This window comes from Cygnus olor, chromosome Z (genome assembly GCF_009769625.2).
Source record: "Cygnus olor isolate bCygOlo1 chromosome Z, bCygOlo1.pri.v2, whole genome shotgun sequence".
In the NCBI taxonomy this organism is placed as follows: domain Eukaryota; kingdom Metazoa; phylum Chordata; class Aves; order Anseriformes; family Anatidae; genus Cygnus; species Cygnus olor.
In genome coordinates, this window is record NC_049198.1 from 13615851 (window position 1) to 13636640 (window position 20790).

At 40.7% G+C, this 20790-nt stretch overlaps 1 protein-coding gene across 2 annotated transcripts in view; it reads left to right on the top strand.

Annotated features, from left to right (window-relative positions):
* The window catches only part of EGFLAM (EGF like, fibronectin type III and laminin G domains), an 86514-nt gene that overhangs the window by 47575 nt on the left and 18149 nt on the right, over positions 1-20790 (top strand). For both annotated transcript variants that reach the window (XM_040539894.1, XM_040539893.1), the window contains exons 11-18: positions 1256-1356; positions 2459-2603; positions 5137-5326; positions 9063-9188; positions 9964-10207; positions 14957-15068; positions 16749-16865; positions 19341-19521. In XM_040539894.1, coding sequence (XP_040395828.1) covers positions 1256-1356; positions 2459-2603; positions 5137-5326; positions 9063-9188; positions 9964-10207; positions 14957-15068; positions 16749-16865; positions 19341-19521 — 1216 coding nt within the window. The remainder of the gene's footprint in view (positions 1-1255; positions 1357-2458; positions 2604-5136; positions 5327-9062; positions 9189-9963; positions 10208-14956; positions 15069-16748; positions 16866-19340; positions 19522-20790) is intronic.

Sequence of the window (20790 nt, forward strand, 5' to 3'; positions counted from 1 at the left end):
AGAGCAGTAAGCGATCTGTTGCCTCATGTGGTGATCCAACGCTCTTCATGCAATTTGTCAGCTCAAATTGTAGGATTGCTGTAAAAAGCCACTGCGTCTGCTGTTACGCTCATATGCATAAATGTTGCCTGCACAGGTTGTTCAGCCTGAAAAGTGTGAGGCTCATTGAACATGTGAAATAGGGTGTGTGTATTCATGTGCAGTAAGTCTAATGTCTCTATGCTTAGTAGGCTTGCTAGGATAGGATGTCCTTGCTAGACTTTGTGCTCAGAGTTTTCACATGGGACATTGAATCATAGAATCATTAAGGTTGGAAAAGACCTCCAAGAGCATCTGGTCCAACCATCCCCCAACCACCAGTCACCCAATAAACCATGTCCCTAAGCATCATGTCCAACCTTTCCTTAAACACCCCCAGGGACGGTCACTCCACCACCTCCCTGGGCAACCCGTTCCAATGCCTGACTGCTCTTTCTGAGAAGAAATGTCTCCTCATTTCCAACCTAAACTTCCCCTGGTGCAACTTGACACCATTCCCTCTAGTCCTATCACTAGCTACCTGTGAGAAGAGGCCGACCCCCAGCTCCCCACACCTTCCTTTCAGGGAGCTGTAGAAAGCAATAAGGACTCCCCTGAGCCTCCTCTTCTTCAGACAAAACAACCCCAGTTCCCTCAGCTGCTCCTCACAGGGCTTGTGTTCCAGGCCCTTCACCAGCTTCGTAGCCCTTGGACATGGTCCAGGGCCTCGATGTCCTTCTTGTACTGAGGGACCCAAAACTGAACACAGCACTCGAGGTGCGGCCTCGCCAGAGCAGAGTACAGGGGGACGATCACCTCCCTGCTCCTGCTGGCTGGACTATTCCTGATCCAAGCCAGGATGCCGTTGGCCTTCTTGGCCACGTGGGCACACTGCTGGCTCATGTTCAGGCAAGCATTGACCAGCACCCCCAGAGCCTTTTCCTCTGCACAGCTTTCCATGTCTAACAGTTTTATTCTTTCAAGCTTGTTGCTAGATCTGATGGTATCATACTGTAAACAGATGTTCATAAACCATTTAAGCATAACGACAATATTTTTTATGCTCTTCAAATGCAGGATTCATAATGGATCAATCAGTTTCTGATTTAGCAAGTTTAAAACTTTATCTGAAAGATCTTGTACCTTTTCTGGAGAATAGTCCCCCAGTGCTACTTGCATTTATCTGTCACTGTGAGGCTTAGACTTTGATTTTTTCATATTTACGTCATCATTGCAGGCTGAATCAGAAGATGGTTTGCTGCTATACTGTGGAGAAAATGAACATGGCCGTGGTGATTTTATGTCACTGGCAATCATCCGACGGAGCATCCAGTTCAGGTAAAACATTGATTTCTACCAGGCTCACCTCCACACTAAATCTGATTTAAAGAGAAGGGGCTGCTTTTGGTGATGAATATCTGTTGTGTCTTTGACTTTTGCACCGTGTAGTGCTCAGAATGGGTAGTATCACTTCATGGAACAGTTCTTCAATATTTTCTTCTCTCATCCTCAGTGTGTTGACAAGTGACCTTCTGAACTCATTTTACTCAGACCTTGGTGTAAAGGCAAAACGATCAGTTTTCTTTGGGGTATTGGTCTGGGACTCTTTGCTATGTCACCACATATGCCAGTGAGCCACTGCACTTGTTGAGCTTATGCTGTGTCAAGCTGTGCATAGTTAGTGTTTTTGCTTCACAGCAAAAGGAGCAAATCATGTAGCAAAATAAAGGACTCCATGCCGCCAAAGGGCCTGGAGCTTCATCCCATACCTCTTGTTTAGGTGGGAGTTGCAGATTTTTTTATGTGACAATGGAGGGGGTTTCTGCATTGCTGTGGATACTAAGTGTGTGAGGGAGTATCTCAAGGCTCTCCTTATTTGGGAAGCTGAGTCCTTAGAAAGTGGGGAAAACCAGAGTGGTGACGTGCCCTGGCTCTGTTTCTGTTCACCTCCTGCACTGAACAGCAACTAGAGAAAATGGCACGTTTTGTGCAAGGCCAGATCCACAGAGACTCTCCAGGAGTTCTCCTTGTCAGTCAGCACTGAAAGACACGAGTTTCATACAGAATCCCAGAGTTTTTAATACAGCTCTGCCTTTCACTAGGGAGCCAGAGAAATTGCCAAGAGAAATTACTGTGATAGCAGGAACTTGTATTGTAATACCCTGCATCTTGAAACAATTTTAGCTGTGGGCAAGCTTTGCAATGCATGTGATATAGCCAGAGGATGCAAAACTTTCTCCATGGGAGAAAGGGGAATAATAAAATTGGAAACATGTAATAGATCATACTTAGACCTGCTGTCTAATTGCCTGTTGCTTGTTAATATGCATCGAGAAAAGGAGAGATTCCCAGGAGTGAAGGGAATATTCAGAGTCTGAAAACATTCAGTATTTGGTTAATGAAAAATTGTAACCGTGCCCTCTCTGTTTCCTGCTGCCAGGTTTAACTGTGGCACTGGACCTGCGGTTATAACAAGTGAAAATAAAATAAAGCTGGGGAACTGGCATAGTGTCACACTGTTCAGAGACGGGCTGAATGGCTGGCTCAGGATGGACAATGATGCTCCGGTCACAGGAAAATCTCGGGTAGGTAATCCTGCACTTGCAGCTCGACCTGGGGCTCTCTCAATATTGCGATGAGGTTTTTTTTCTTGCCCGTAGAAGTTTGATCAGATTTAAAAGATTTGCTTTTATTTATCAGCATTGGGGCATTTAGTGAACCAGAATGAAAGTACAGATTACTTTTCTACATACGTAATCTAGAAATCACATAGGTAAATATCCCAATGCTGAATCCCATCCAGGTTCCTCTGTCATGCTCCCTCCTTGCTCTGCACCCTCCTGCTGCACTTTGCTGGTCTCACATATAAGCTGCTGTGAGAAGTTTGCCAGGTTTTACAGCTGCTGTCTGATTGCTTTCTTTTGCAAGTCTCAGCTTCTCCACTCCCTCAGCCAGATGAAGACTACTCATATGTGTTTATGTATATATATTTATGTACAATATACATACAGCCACACAAAATTTGCATAAAAAAGTGTAATCAAATGTATACCATGTACATAGATCTAAGAACAGTAATGGAGATAGACATTCTGTCCTGACTTATGGTAACATCAACAATTTCATTTGAGACCAAAATATAATAGAGGGAGATGTTTTGACTTGCTCATCTGTTACCAAACCAGAGAACAGAAATGAAATTAAGGTACTGAAAAAAAGACAATTGCAAATTGGTTTGGATGTCTTTCCTCTTCTCTTTGATAACCACTATTAGCATGCCATCCCTGGCCTTGAAAAAAGTGGCTTCAAACATCTTATTACTTTACACTTTTATGTGCAGGCTCTGAAAGGGAAAAAAAATAATCTTGAGGACCTGAGTAATAGGAAGGGGGTGAAGCCTGTCAGCTTAAATGCTGTGTGCTTGGGGCCTAATGGCAAGAACTTCTGCTGCACTTTGTGTGCTCATCAGCTGGAAATGATAGAGGAGAAGGATTTTAATGTCTGTCACATGTCACTATGTGTTACCAGTGCTGTGAGGCCATGCAAAAGGCAAATATGATTCACAGAGAAACAGGAGATCTGTCCAGTAGAGACTAATGCTGTTTTTGTAACACTTTGGTGTGATTGCATATGGTTATGCAGAGCTGTGATCACCCATACCCGAAGTAGGTTCGATCAAAAAGTTGATCAAGAAGAGGTGCAAGAAGGTGGATTATGGTCTAAGAGTCTGCTGCAAGAGGATTCTAACAGTGAACACACACTTTTCTAGCTGCAATTACACCAGAAAAATAGTTAATTGCTCCAGGTATTACTCTTCACCAGAACTTCCTAGTTAAAATGACCTGGATTAGTATCAGCAAATGATAGCTTTTTCTGACCTCGTTCATTTTAACTTGAAGACGTTAGAGAGAGCCTAAACAAGAAGTGGAACTCGGCAGACCAAGGTGGGCAGGAACATTGAAGGCAATTGGAGATGGCAGTCAGCTAGAGGCAGGCTGGAGGGCTGTGTGCCCTGGGATATGTCCACCATGAAACCATGCGGATGTCTAAACTCTCTTTAGCCACAGGCCCCACCTAGATTATTTCATGCTGAAATGTAGATCTATTTGATCTATTTCTGCAGTGCACTGTGCAGTTAACACCCACAGACTTAATAACCTTGGCTCACTTAGTCTGGCCAAATAGAGCCTGTGGGACTTTACTGTTATTTATGAAGATTTATTGTTATAAAATATCATGGAGACAGGGCAGTGGTGAAAAATCCAGAAAGCGTTTGGCATAATGGTCATCATTGTTGAAGGGCACATTGGTAAAAAAAAAAATAAAATAAAAATATCGCCATGAATAAAAGCAGGAATTGTAAATGTTTTCTTCTAAAGGGGACTGAGGTTTTGAAACAGCATTTGAGTAGGAGGCAAAAGACATATTTTGATCAATTTATGAAAGGAATTATGACTCAGCTGCCCACATTAGGAAGAGGTTTGATTCAGTGATCAAAAAAGTTTTGTTTAGTTACATTGTTCCTTCCTGTGCACTGTAGTGGTAATAGTAAAGTTGTATGTGTAGGTTTCCATAGCAGATTAAGGTCAAATAAAAAAACAGTGGGAGTAAATTTAGTGCTGGCAAAGTGAGCAGAATCCCACTAAAGTTGTAGCTGTATCAGCTTTTTTCTTGTATTGTTTTTACTGTTCTCTTTTGTCATTTTATTATTTTTCAACCCTTGGCATTTGCTGAGTTCTGTCCAAAAAGCAGTACTACATTGTTGTGTGTCCTCCAGGGCTGAGTTGAGAAGACAACAATTTTGGCCAAAGCAATAGAAGAAATTGCAGCAGAAAACATATATCCACAATGCCTCCTTAGAAGACAGTGATTTTTAAGCTTTTTATTTTGCATTAAATAGCTCATGTTATCATGATGGCTGCTGGCACAAAAAGTAACATTTAAGATGATAGACGGAGCAGAGGAATGAGCAATGGAAAGGAATTACCAATGAGCAGCCTTCATATCCCCTGGGACAAGTCTTCATGGAGAAAATAATTGATTATGCACAATGTGGCTTAATTAGTTATCCTCTGTTATGTCTGTTCTACATCATGCTGTACTCTGTTTTCCCTTTAGGGCCAATACAGTAAAATTACCTTCCGGACTCCCTTCTATGTCGGCGGTGCCCCCAGCATGTACTGGCTGGTCAGAGCCACAGGCACCAACCAAGGATTTCAGGGCTGCGTTCAGTTGCTCAGCGTCAATGGGAAGATGATTGATATGAGACCCTGGCCATTAGGGAAGGCTCTCAGTGGTGCCGATGTGGGTAAGTGTAGTGGTGTGGGGCTTAGCACTTTAATCAGTGCTAAACCACTTTTTTTTTTTTTTTTTTTTTTGCATGATAGAAAAAATTGGGCAATGGTCCATGTCTGAGAGGGGGAGGTGTGGTCTTGACTTATGGGGTGATATGTCTCTGTGCCTTTGTGCATTGCTGTAGCTGTGTCTGTAGTAGGGAGGTTTTATCACACTGTGCATGTAAATATCAATGTGGTATACCAAAAACCCTTGTGGATACAGTTGTCAAACACAATTGTAAAAGCAGCTCCCATGAGCAAACAGGAAACTCAGTGTTGCTGATATAATTATGTCTGCACCAGTGTTTCTGCCAGTGTCTTTCAGGCTACCTCTCCATGCTCCTGACTGATGCAGTCATCATCAGAAGTCAATAGTATGCATGCTGTGTTTTTGTAAAACAGTTGGGACACAACAAAATGTGTTTTGCCTACAGGCACCATTGCACTTGTCCAAAGCAACACAGGGATCTTTCAGAGCAGTGCTGTGGCCATTGAAAGAGCTTTTCCTGTGAAACCCCATTACTGCTGAGGCAAATAAGCCTTCAGTCCAGTTGACCATCTATTGACCATCCATAGGCCTGTCGACCATCCATTGTTTCCATTTCCAGAATCACAGTATGTTTAAAGAAAAAAAAAAGTGGTATCAATTCTTTCAACATCTTTGTGGGGTGGTATTATAACATTGTCTCCCTTCACAGATGGAAAGGTGAGTTAATTAACTGGGCCCATCTTCTATATGTATTTATTCATCTCTGCTTCATGTAACGGGCACTCAGAAAAAAGGGCAACAAAATCCTTGCTTTAATGACCTCCCAGTCTAAACAGTTTAAAGGGAAGACTAAACCCCGAGTCAGAATGTGAGTGGTAAAAGCAGGAAATAGATCCCATATCGCTTAACTCTCCATGCCATGCCTCAGCCACAAAGTCATCTTTCTTCTCCTCTATAGCTTTGCATTTGGCATCCCAAGAAGGAAGTGATTAATGAGAAACTTCCTAACAATTGCCCTGTATTCTCTAGATAGCATGACCAAACTTCTATGGCATACAAGGAGGGGAACAGAGCAGCCCAAGAAATAGATGCTGAAAAGAATAAGACTTTGGAGGCAGAGAGTAATTTCACGATAGAGTGAGAATCTATGGAATTTATATAGATAGATAAAAACCTCGCTAAAATTCTCCGAGCCCTAATCTCTATTGCCTCTTGGGACACAGCTGGCTTCATTCCTATCCATGAATGCTCCACATACTACTGCATTAACAATCAGCATCACTGAAAATAAATGCTGTGGTCTGCCATGTGTGACTCAAAACTGAGCAGTAGAGCCTTACTATCCTTACGTGTCTGCACACACTTTATATGATACTGTACCAGCAGAGGTTTGCAAACAACATGTGACATGTTAAACTTGAAATAAATAATTATAAATGAACTCTGCTAGGGTTTAGGGATGTTTTTTCCTAGCTAGTCTTTTGTTTCTTTCCCATTGGTACAGTGTATAAATCAGGGATGCTGTGGTACGTCGACCACAGGACTGTGGGTGGGCAGGAGAGGGTCCCATACTGTCTCTGTTCATGAGAAGCCTCCCAGGGCATGATGCCGTGAGAGCAGCCTGTCCTTGCATACCAGGGAGCTACAGCTCAAGCTGTCCCTCAAACCAGGGTGTCTGCAGCTTTTCCAGCTGTTCTTATCGTCCTAGTCCTCTTCTAGTTCTTAAAGATTTTAACTTTGGTCTTTTTGAAAATACTACCAACATTGTTATTACAGCAGTTGCTCTAAAGATTAGCATCATCTAAGTTTTCTGCTCACATCTTAGACTCAGTGCTTCTCTAGTTCACGCAAGTGCCTTGGCTTGATTTCACCATCTGTAAAACTGAGCTGGTGCTGCTTGTTAATGTTGCCATCACGATAAGTGATGAGTACAGGAGGGACCTCCTGGACCAGATCCCTGTTTGTAGCCATGGAAAACTTCATCAGTAGGGCTGGAGAGGACCTTGAGGAAAGGTGCAGATTATTGTCTTAAAGCGTTCTCTGTTTTGTAATTAACCTGAAAATAGGATTTATATACGGAAGGTTAATTTAAACCCTGTAGAAACTGTCTTTTAAATTCCACTAGAGTAGTTAGGTAAAAAACGGTGACAAGATGCCCATTCCCCTCCTGCCCCATTTCACTGTGGCAGCTTAGAAAGGGAAATGAGCATTGTGAGCACCTGTGATCCTGCAGTTGGATGCAGGGCAGCCATTTGAAGGGGTAATTCCATGCTGAAGGAGAATTAGTTTCCTTCCAGAGGACTGGTATGCTTTGGTCGTTCTCCTTGTGTGAGCCCTGGAGCCTTGCGTCATGTGTGCCACACGCAGACCTTCTCTCTGCAGTAAGACACGGGTCTGGCAGGGGATTTGTACCTGAGTGATACGAGACAGGTCTGTTTGGGCAATGAGCCACACCAGATGTCCTGGGAGTTATTCCTGCCTTTGCAAGTCAGTGGGGAAAGGTGATCTTCCACCTCAGGCGGCAGTAGTAGGGATGAGCCAGTGCCTCATCCACTAACACGAGATCCTTCACTATGCCACTGTGCTTTCCTTCCTGAATATAGGATGGGAACGCTGATGCCGTACTGATACTAGTACCTTACTGAAGTTTTGTAAGGTCCTGGTCTGGAAATTATCTTTGCAATCAGAGTACTGTATTTACACTAAACAAAATAAAAAGGATATAATCCCTACTTGTAGATGTTTTGTAAGATTTTCCTGAGTCACTTCAGATAACAAAACTATTCCCCAGTGCTTATTGTTAGCATTTCCTTAGCACACCTGTGTCATCCTGGAGGTGATAGTTCAGCCTCAAAATAAATGTGCAGTTCATAGTTCGTCATAAGCACTTTACCCTTCCAAATGATGTACTTACACATGTGCACCATGAGTGTACTATGTGGGCTTTCTTAACATTTAAGATCAGTACATAACTATCAATAAAGGGCGAAATATGTAAGCAGAAACTATCTAAAATAAAGGAGAAGATAAAATCAACTAGTACTTTATCAGATGTACACACGACCAGTGACAAATCTAACTTTATAGACAGTGGTTTTCAGAAGAAAATAAGTAAATTATTTATTCTATGACAATTCCAGTGTAACTCCAGCAAGAACAAATAATTTATTTGTTATTTCAGGTAATGTGCCAGAACAGTAGAAATACTTATTAAGAAGCTCATATGCTAATGATATGGATTCCTTGTAGTGCTGAGAGGAGGGCTCACAACCTCATTTTAGTTAATAAGATTAGCTGCTGATGATTAACACCTCCTAAGCCTACCAAGGCAAGAATTTACGGTAAATAAAGAAGCACTTATGGTGACTGAAATAAAACAAGCCACAGCACATCTAAACAATCCAGAGAGTTTTCAATTAACGCTTAAGTGAAAATAAAGATAGGAATGAGGGCAGAAGAAAAATAATGATTGGAAGGTACGACTGTCATGGTTTGTTAGTGAGGGCTAATTTCTGCTGTTTTAAATGTTTCTTCCTGGTCTGGTACAAAGCCAGTGCTTAAAAGCAACCTACTTTGTCTGAACGGTGCATGGTCTGACAAATAGGGAAAGAACCTAGCTAGGAAAGCAAATTGCGTTGGTTACTTGCAATGATCAAAAGCCAAATCAATCTTCTTTGACAACCTCCTCTGATAAATCAATGTTGTGGCACTGTGTTTAGGTGAGTGCAGCAGTGGAATCTGTGACGAGGCATCCTGCATCAACAGTGGTACCTGCACTGCAAGCAAAGCGGATTCGTACATTTGCCTTTGCCCTCTTGGGTTTAAAGGTCACCACTGTGAAGAAGGTAAGAGGAAGCTGGATTGCTTATATTTCTTTTTATGTTTTTTTTTTTTAGCTTTCAGTGTGTTTTCCAAATAGTGACATCCAAGAAGGTCTTATGCTATTACAGTGACAGAAGACAAGTACTTGTTATTATTTCACCTTATTAAAATCACATGGTGAAACCCTATCCCATCAATCAGTTTGGGGCTACATCCAGCTCCTATACAATCAGTGATTTTCATACTTATCTTCTTATTTCAGTTAACTATAATTAAGCTTCCCAAACTCGCTTTTCAGAAGTAACACTAACATACCACTCCACAGCCGCACTTTAACATTAAAAAAAAAAAAAAAAACAAAAAAACACCTTTTCCTCTAAACAAGTGTCAGCTGTTTATTTTAAAGTATGAAGGATAAAAAATCAATTTCATGTTGAAATTGTAGACATACAAAGAAATTGTCAAATACACACCATGAACATTGCTTTTCATGACACAACCCATTGTAGCATGCTTGCTACCTTGAAAAACACAACAGCAAATCACTACAGAGTAGTGGTTATAGCAAACCGGAAAGTTTTTTAATACATGGACAACCTTGGAAAAAAGAGGGATTAAGGAGATAAGCGATGTAGGTTACAATAAAAAATATTTCTAATTTAAATGATGAAATTCCTTGGTTGTTTTCCTTAGTGTTACCTTAAGTACAAAAGAGAGGGAACTGACACTGGTTGGTAGGTTAGTTGCTCCCTTACCTTTGAGCTTCAAGTGACTTGCTTGTGTATTCTGGATTTTCAGCACTCACCTTGGCTATACCTCAGTTCAACGAATCCTTAAGATCATTTGCTAGCACACCCTGGCCCTTGGAACTGCAGAATTACCTTTCCTTCATGGAGTTTGAGATGACATTTCGTCCAGATTTAGAGACTGGTGTCCTTTTGTACAGCTATGACACAGACAGCAAGGACTTCCTCTCCATCAACATGGTGGCTGGTTACGTGGAATTCAGATTTGACTGTGGCTCAGGAACGGCTGTCATCAGGTAAAACGGCATTTCTTGTATTTGTCTTCCAATGATGCCAGAGTGCATATCCAGAAAGGAGTAAACTGGAGAGAGGAATGTCCTGTAATGATGAATGGGAGCCCATCCATCTCTCTAGTGCCTGCTTCATGTAAGGAGGCACAGAAACACTATCACTGTACTCAAGGCGACAGGATCTTCTTCCTCCAACAGTTTGTTTCAAAGCATTGTTGTCAGTGCTACCATGTCATGACACCATCTTACTGCAGATGTTTTTATTTCTGCATGGTATTACTGAAATTCCTTGTACACCTCTGTGACGTTTTGCCACAGCTAATTAGGGGATCCATAACTATTTTATACACATACTTGCACTTTCTAGCCACAGAATTGTACAGTGGCACTTTTGTGAACATATCCTCCCTGGTCTCCAGTTCTGGGCAGTAGGTACTGGACTGGAAGTGTCACAAGAAGCTCCAGGTCCCCTCTTTCCTCATAGTGCTGTTTTTCAGATGATCTAAGAGTAATATCCAATTTACTTAGGTTTAGCAGTCTTAAAGGTAAATACCTGGTTTAAATGAGTCATCCAGGCTTCCAAAGACAGACCTCCTGGGCATGATTCATCCTGACCTAGAATAAAATCCTAGGACAGGAGCAATGAGATGCCTCAAGAAGAGCTTTTCTCTGTCTGTGTATGTGAGTGCCTAGTCCCTGGACAATTGTTCCCTGTGCTCTGCAGAAAAGGCAATGATCTGAACAGAGGCATTCAGTATCTTGGGTATAGTCCAAGAGGCTGCCAGTTTGACCAGGTTGATTTAATATATAGAAATAATCTATATAAAGCTCATGAAAAATGTATACACTGCCTGCAACTCTTGCATACCATATGTTTCATGTGGACACCAGAATTTTGGCTATACTGTGATTGGGAGAAATATCCTGATTTTTCCACTGAATGAGGACTCATGCAAACAAGCCCATTCAGATTATAAACTGAGAGATGAAATTTCTAGAGGACAAATGCAAAATAATGTACAATCCTAACAATACACAGCTGTGGTGATGCTGTATTGTCAGATAAAGATCCTGGAGTTATCATGGATAGCCATGTGCAAGCAACTCCTAGCTGCCTGGAGACAAATACGAAACTGCAAGTATGGTGCAGAGAATTCTTAGGAATGGAATAAAGAAAAATGCCTCTGCAAAAATCCATGCTCCACAGTCTTGAAAACTTCCTGCAGTTCTGGTCACATCATTTTGTAAGAAATAAGCAAAATTAAAAAAAGAAGAATAGCATTGATATCCAGAGAAGGGAGAGAAACAAATTCCACAAGTGCAGCAGGACCCTCCAACTTGGAAAACAGTTTGGTGGAAGTATGATTTAGATTTTTAAATTATGAATGACATGGAGAAGAATAAGGAATGATTATTCTGCATTTTTTCAATATGTGAAAATTAGAAGGAGCCCAGTAAAACTGCAAAACAAATGATATAAACGAAAATAAGACTTTTTTTTTTCTCTCCCAGACAGTACATAAATAAGTTGTGGAAATTAATTGTCACAGCATGTTACATATGCCAGAACTATAAATAGGTTAAAAAATAATAGACAATTTTGAAGAAAGATCCATTGAGAGAGATCAAACACATTTGTACGGATGCAGCCTCTGACTCAGGAAATTGCTAAATGACAAGTTGCCAGAAGCTGGGAGGATACATCAAGGGGAGTATCACTCCAAACTTACCCTGTTCTTTTCTCTGGCCGAAAACCATCAGAAATAGCTTATGTCAGAGACCTTTGCTCCAACCCAAAATAATGGCTCTTCTTACAACAGCCTTCAATCTCTTCCTGATTACATCTGTCTAATTCCTATTACTGGCAACTATAGAGTCTTTTGTTTGTTTGTTTGTTTGTTTGTTTGTTTGTTTTACTCCCTGAAGAATACTGTAGTGGTGCAGAACACCTTGGACTAAAGTTCAGACAAGATGTATGGGGCTTTTAAAATGCAGCAAGAGCTACAAGCATGGGTTTGAGGGTGGAAACTGCCCCTTTCTGTTGGGAAGCACAAGAGAGAGCAGGACGCCAATTAATACTTGGGTCATGTGCATTAAGAAGGAGTGTGGTGTGATGGCTGGGTAATGTGGGGGACTCATGAGGCTGACAAGCTTAGCTGAAAGTCGTCAGGATTGCTGCACACCCCAGAGATGTTGTTAAACAATAACATAAATACACCTGCATTTGGTGAATATTATGCAGGTTGCAAGGCCAAGCACAGAGATGAGGAAATGCCAAGCTTCTGGTTGCTTGTGCACCATTGTTTTTTACAGTGGTTCCATTGCTTTGGTCTTTTTTAGCAAGGTAATATTGAGGAGGCACAGTGCTGACACACAGTGCAATCCTTCTGAGCCTATATATGTAAAACAAAATACATGGATCCTGGTTCGTCTTGCACGGAATTGATTATGTCCTTTACATGGCGTCACTCCCACCAACTGGCTGCCACCTCTCTCCCTCCCATCCCACTCCCAAGCACACATTCAAGCTTCAGGCAGGGCAGTAACATTTTTGGCTCAGGCACTGACTATGAATGTTGTAGTAAACTTGCCCTGGCTGACGCACATCAGGTTACCATTTATCCTGGTGTAATTAACCGAATCTCAGCTGCTGGACCCACTCACTTCCTCATGGACTATACACCTCTTTGCACATAGCTCTGTCTCCAGTTCAGCTCCTTTTTCTGCATAATGTGGGCAACTTGCACCCTGTCATCAGCTCTGTCAGTGCTTAAATAAGTTAAGTAGATTCCCTGTTTTTCTTGCCTGTTTAGGCAATCGCCACTTAAAAGTCTGCCTTGATCTTGGTCATAATGCTTCACACCTAACCTTTTGGCCTAAGTGGAGGTACAGCTCTGGTCATCCTGAATATCTTTCATACAATCAGACTGTTAAATATTAGAATATAATGGGAATGCAGCCATAATGGCTTTATAATTAAGGATGAAGCAAGCTCATTTCAGTACATCAGCAGTAGCAGCAGGCAAGCTGACCTTGGTGAAGGCTGCATTTTGCCACAGATGAGCTAGGCTGGAAGAAGCACAGGGTGTGCAGCAGGCTCCAGGAGGAGCAGGGCTGCTGAGTGGACAGCTGAATGCAGACACTGAGCTATTCACCAAGATGAGAGAATTTGTCAAAGGAGAATTTGCCGTCTCCTGGGATTTCCCATGGCCAGACATTGCAGAGTCAAGAACTTCATCATCTGGAATATTTTGTAAGGTTCAGTGTGATTGGGAAAAAGTGATCATTATCCCCATAGTACATGAAAAAACAGAAGTTCCAATGCCTGCAGCAAGCACTACCAAACTCATACTAGTTTCAAAAGGCCTGTGAATCCAAGAAATAGCTTGTAAGTCTCAAGTGACTTTGCAAGGGGTGTGTGTGTGTGTGTGTGTGTGTGTGCATGCGTATGTGTGTGTGTACACACACCCCTCTTCAAGGTGATGAAGTTCTGTTAGGTATTGATTTACTCAAGGTAACTAAACCGTAAATGCTACCAGAGAAGACATTGCTCAGTGAATGATATTTTTTTATTGAGGTTGTCAAAGTAATATTGCCAGTGTCTTCTCGACAGATGAAAATGGACTTTGAGAAAATTTGAAGGATCAACATAAATACAATAAAAATATTTTTAAACTGAAACTCATTGAAAAGAAAAAAAAAAAAAGAAAAAATTAAATTGTTATTTTCATATTTTCAAAATGATACGCCTTTTAAAATTAGCATTTATGTCAGCCTGAAAATACAAAACATTATTTTACCTAAAGTAATTTTATATATTTTTTTTTTCACGGAGAGAAAGCTAGAAAGTCTTCAGGTGTCCCAAATAACACTGTTTCTGATTTTTCCAGCTTGACCAGTGAATCAAACACAAGTTTTCATAGCTCCTGGAAGAAAGTCTGCAAGATAACATTTAGATGTAAAATGTTTTAACTGGTGTAATAAATAATGCATGCTTGAAAATAATATGCGAAGTTCTGTATAACTGCTAAAGGAAGATGCGTTTTTGCCTACCAGTTATGCTGCTATTCATATTAGTTCTGAGCTAGTAAGGATTGTAAGAACAGTCTTCAAAGGCTTCCATTGAGGCTGGCTGGTGAATGCTTTACACAAATGGGGATTATTGTTCCTATTTAGCATCTCATCACATCATTAGTATCATATTTTAGTTACTTCCCCTTAATGTACGGCAGCCAGGCTGCGTGTGTATGCGTGTAGATGTCGCTGTAACAGGCTGCATAATTAGAGCTGATAAGCCATCACAAAGTACTTCTGTTTTAAAAGGGGGTGTGGAGAATGTGGGGCTAAACTGACCATTAAGTGGAAAATTTTATCTGTAGGCTTATGGCATTATGAAATGAGGATGTATAGCTGAGCCAAAAATTTGCCTTTATGCCTTATAAATGACTGAGCAGAAAAAGTAGCTCAGAGGTAGATGAAGTGCATTCTGATTATTGAAATGTTTCCTTTATAAACAAACTAGAGTGTTTATTGTTCAGTGTAGGAACATGATCTTATTTTCATTTGCTGGAAGGGTTCAGACAGTATATTGCTTCCTTGTAAGTAAAGAAACAGTGGATTTTTTGTTGGTTTGTTCTTGGGTTTTTTAGAAAGTCACTTCAAGAGGAACTGACCTATTAACATAGCAGTGATATTTGAAACTATCAGAAAGACAGAAGTGTAAAACACTTAAAATTCTTCTTCCCTTTAAAATAGGAGTGAAGAACCTGTCAGTCTGGGTCAATGGCATGAGCTGCGAGTGTCTCGTACAGCGAAGAACGGTATCGTACAAGTGGACAAACAAAAGCCAGTGGAAGGGATGGCAGAGGTGAGCATATAGCATGAGTTGTCATTAATATATACCTAAGTATATATATGAATACAGGTGTTAGTTTATAAAATGAATGAATGGTAAGCTTCACAGGCTGCTGTCAAAATTATGAGTTCAAAAAAGTACACGTCAGGGCAATATTTTCTTAAGCCCAAAGAGGGAAATTTGCACATGATGTCTTCCCTCTTAGGACAGGGATCCTACAAAAGCAGCTGAAATCATGGCCTTACCTTCTTTTACTATGTAGCTGAACTCACGTTTTTGGAAGTTCATACATGTTCTTGAGATTCTATTCTTGGTACTTACTGTTTCTGGCTAAGTCTGTCACACAAGTTGTGCGCCATGAAATGCATCATCTGGAGAAGGATGAAACAGAAAATTATGTGCACAAAGTCCTGTTTTTTTTCTTCTCTCTGAATATTATGCTGGATAGATAAGCCAAAAGAAAATTATTTCCTTGTCTTGTCCTTGCAAAAGTAGTTTTCAGGGTAGAGTAAAGGCTGGACTACTGACATTGTTGATGACTTGCATTTTATTCTTCCCTAACCTAGAGTTCATAGAGAGTTTTAATAAGATGAAATGCTGCTTGCAAGAACCCAGGCAGGGTATTTCACTCAAAGCAGATGCACTCAATTGTGCATATAGAAGTACTTTTTTTTTTTTTTTTTTTTTTTTTAATCCCAACAACCTCAGACTAGAACTTCTTAGAAAATATCTTTTATTCTTTCGTAATGGAAAGTCTGGTCAGAAAAACAAAGTCCAAATTCCTTTAGCAGAAGGATCTCCTTTTTTTTTTACTTTTTTTTTTTTTTTTACTTTTTTTTACTTTTTTTTTTTTTTTTCGGCAAACTGGGAAATTAGTTAAAGGAAAGACTTTTCTTTAAAAATTTAAATTAATTGAAATGCCCATTTTTGGTCAAGGAGCAGGTTGAGTGGCAAATGTTCAAGCAGAGCAGTAGAGATGCCTCTAGATAGGTGGGTAAAGGTAAGGGCACTTTTTTCTTCTGTAAGTGCTGCAGTGCAGCTGCAGAAGGAGGTTGGCTGGGAGCTGCCAACAATGAAATTGGATCTGGGATTGCACAGTTATCCTGTCTTTAGATATTAAACTACTTTCCATTCATACTATGAAGCTGAGTAGACCTATCAGATATCTTGAGCAACTACTTCTAGTAGCTAATGTAAGCCCAATGTTTCTTCCATTCAGCCTTGTATCTTCCTGTGAATTTGCTTTTCAGGTGTTGGAAACATTAAATGAGTCTCGGTTGCATGGACCTTGATTTGATTTTAACTTCATGAGTCTCATTTGGGTCCTGGATTTGCATCCATGTACCTCAACTTTTTGCAAATATTTAGGTGTGCAGACAGCAATCAGAATGAGAATTGACTAGTAAGTAAGGAGAGAAGAAATTTACTATTGTTTCAGAACTCTCCTTCCTCTATTCCTTCAGTTTTCCCATTTTGAAATACTTGGGTTTTTGCAGCTAGCTTGGCTAAGGATAAAGCACAGGCAGTAGAGAGTGTCCTGTGGTGGATTTCTTGAGAGAACTGCAAAAGGAATGCAATTAACAGAAGTAATGAGGCATTGAAGTAAACTATAATATATAATTTAAGCCAGTCTGAAGATACAAGCATGGTTCCAGCTACTCTAATAAAATATTATTGCTATGTTTCTTGCAGGGGGCTTTCACACAGATTAAGTGCAGCTCTGAGATATTTATTGGCGGAGTCCCCAGTTACGATACAGTGAAGAAGAACTCAGGGATCCTCAGGCCCTTCAGTGGGAGCATCCAAAAGGTGTGTGCCCAGAGTAACATGTTGAATGTGTTTATTTTCATCTCATCATATATCCTATCCAGTGTACACTTTAGGTGAAAACCTGCCCTTATAGCATTGACAATATTCAAAATAATCCAGGATTTCATCTCAGGAGCCCTCCACAAAGTGCCTAAACATACTCGCAAAGAAAAGTTTGTCTAACTTTAATAGCCAGCAAGTGTTACTGCTGCCATTCTCCCTATTAATTTCTGTTCTGTACTAATGAGTTTGCTAAAGCCATACAGAAGCAAGCAGAGGAATATGCCTATTACTATGTCAAGATTAGAGCCCTTGGAGTGCCCTTTAACACAATATATGAATAAATGAACAGAATAGATGCTCAAATACTTACAGGTGTGCACACTGAGGTGATTAAATGTACAATAATGAGCGGAAAAGGAGGTACAAATTAAAGCGGTTTCCAGTCCAGCTAGCATATTTTTATACCAACCAAGAGTAGCTCTTCTCTCCACCTTCCCCTCTTACTCTTTTATGTGGGGTGCATGAATGGGGAAGATCTCTTTCATTGTTGGCAAACTCTAGGGATTATGTTCCAGGACAGTCAGCTTTACCTAGGTGTAATCATTTTTGAGAGCAAAAATACAAAAATGTGTAATATTTTGAATAAGTAGTCAAAAGAGAGTTCAAGCTGAATTAACAGGTTCTCTCCCCAGATTAAGCATGCCTAAAATAATCTGGATAAAGCTCAAAACTTGGCCTTGAATCTTTGGTGTTTAAAATTAGCAAATTGTTGTATGAAATATAATTAACAAATAAAAAACCCTAGTAGTGAATCTAATTGATCAAGACAGAAAGGTAATTGCAATTCATTGTAATTGGTTTCATCACTTGGTCCACCTTTTTCAGTATCTTTGTAAGTTATCTAACAGAAAACATGAAAAGAAAATTGGGGGAGTCTGTAATAGTGGTAGAAACAGGTCAGTGACACGAACTTGTTTGGAATGATGGGCTTGACTAAACAGTATGTGGCTTGGAGAGCAAGATGGGGAGCCTGGGAACATAGAACTTAAGTCATACCTATATGGTGTGGGGCTGTACCCTAGAGTACAGAGGCACTGATAAGAATTTGGAAATGCTGAGCATACACTCATATTTTTGTGGTGTAGTTAAGAACATGGATGGGATATTGGGGAAGAGTACTGACTGCCTCTCAGGTACTGTGAGACTCTTAGTTGACTGCTGTGTTCAAACACAGCAGGATGTTGGAGGATGTTATAGAAATAAAGCCGCAAACATCACTAAGTCCTGGAAAACGTGCCAAGTATAGAAATATCTCAATCTTAGGTCTTAGAAGACCTATGATCTCAATCTATTTAGGCAACTCAGATAAGGGTAAGAAGTGACTTTGTTGTGGTTTGCTAATTTCTACGTGAGGATGGGATTTGTCTGAAACAATGCAAAAAAGGCACAATGTGAAACAATGGCTGGAGGATGAAAATAGCTTAAGTGAAGAAATAAGATAAGCATTTTTATGAGAGGGGGGCTTGTTAACTCGTGGCACAATGTAGCTGGAAGTTAGACAGAAGGTGGAAAGGTAATGGGCTCTTCACTGATCCATTTTTGTGACAGGACTGGATGTTTTTCTACTGTTGAAGTTGCTTAATACTATCTGAAACAGAGTATAGGCTCTCCTTGCAATCTCCCCTCCCCACATAAACCTCCCTAAGGTACATTGTCTGAGCTATGTGGGAGCCAGGGTACATAACTGTTACAATTTTCACTTCTGCCTTTAAAATCTATTTATTTGGGAAAATGGACTTCTTATTTTGATGTAGCTGAGATCAGAAGCTAAACACACAAATGTAATTTCTATGCTGAGATTTTGAATCTTGGCTGAGATTTTAAAAATGACAGTTTTATTGGAGAACATATGCTGCTGACACGCTGGAGAAATCCCAACATCTAACAATTCTCTTTGGTTTGTACGCAGACAGTTTTGTGAAGTCGTTAATTATGTTTTTCATCCATTCTTAACTCCAGCTTCTTTCCGGCAAAATGAGGTACTAGAAAGCAATAAAGAGCGTGAAAAACAAGCTGTTCTGCATAATATTTGTGTTGTCAACACCGGTCTCCTGGGGATTTTCCTGATCTCAGAAATGCTTTTTCTCAGCAGTGCTCATCTGATTTTACAGTCCTAGATCACAGCTTAGTGTTCAGAGACCAGACCGGTAAATCCCACACCACTTCTCTCCGTATAGGGTTGTCTAGTTCTGTGTCACAAAACACAAAAGAAATTTCATCACAAATGGGTCAGAGTAAGTGTGTTGGACCTGTGCCTCAAAAACATTCTGATCCCAAGGAACAGATTGTGGGCCAAATTTTGAGTGTTAACTTTCTCTGAAGTCTCACAGAGAAGTCTTCTGACTAGCAGAGCAATACAGATAGCCTGGAATGCTTTTTCCCTCCCTTTATATCTTTGTTTTTAACACCCAGATTATCTTGAATGACCGGACAATTGATGTGGCGCATGATTTCACTTTTGGAGTCAACCTAGCGAACGCAGCCCACCCCTGTGTGAGCTCACCATGTGCAAACGGAGGCAGCTGCGTTCCGAAGAAGGACAGCTATGAATGTGACTGTCCCCTGGGCTTCGATGGGCTGCATTGCCACAAAGGTAACGATGGCTGCATCTCAATCCAGAGTTCTTTGCAAAAATGGCAGACATTTAGCAACTACAACTGTTGTACACATTCCTTGAAATAGAAACCCTGGAGGTCAGAGCTCCCTTTTCATCCATGCATAGTCCACCTACCCGGGGAAGAATTTGCTTTGTTATTTACGAATATCATAACTGTTTTCCCAGCACAGAGCAATGATCCACAGATAGCAGCCCACTATCAGGTTGCTCACAGTGGACAGCACTGCACGCTTCATATACCTCCCTGGTTACACAGTGCTGTACAAAGGGGGAATTCCTGCCAGCGTCCTTCAGCCAGTGATTATCTTACGTCCTGAAGCATGAGGATTGATAACCCTTGTAATTTTATCCTCTGTAGAGCTAACAACAAACTTGGGTCTCATATACAGCAAGGTCTAATCCTTTTATAGACTCTTACTGCTCTGTAATTTCATTGTCTGCACCTTGGTACCACAATGGAGACCACCAAGGAGGAAAACCTGCCCAGGCATGTGTTGTTTTTCTTTCTTCAGAGCCGCTGCAATATTTCCAGCATTAGACTCAGGAAAGTATTCTGACTGCATGAAAAGCCTTAAACAAAGGAATATAGGTTTTACCACTAGATGGAGATGTTTCCCTTCTGTGTTAGGCTTGATTTTGAAAAACTCTGAGGGACTGTTGCAATGTAATAGCAAAAACGTTAAAAAGAGCTGAGTGACATTATTGTCTTTACCCACTCTTTCATTTATCACAGGCATAAACTTCAAAGTAAAAAATAGTGGTTTGGTTTAAATCATGATGAATAGATTGGCCTTTTCTTCCAAAAAAGACAATGTCTTAGAACAAAAACATCTTAAAAAATAATGCAAGAAACTGCTCTGCTTACGTTATTGTGGTCAAAGTAATAGCAGAAGGAACGTCATTTATCCTGACTTCTCAGTGGGGAGGAATTGTGATTTTGCAGGGTGCTGTGCTCCTGGCTTTGAGGCAGCATCTGCAGCAGTACCCAGGTCTCTAGGGCGGGTTGAGGCAAGTGAATGCTTCGCAGCTTGAGTGTTCACGGATGGGCAGATAGCATGGATGTCTCTCCTTCTGCACCTCATTCAGGACAGCCCTGATGAGCCCAGAGCAGATTTCTCAAAATAATCATTACTTGTATCTTGTCAGTAGTGTGTAGACACAGATAAAGCAGGATGCATGTGTATGGATGCTGCTACTTTGGCACAGGGCTTGGTTAGTGCACTCAGCTGGTTTGGGAGGGGCTGG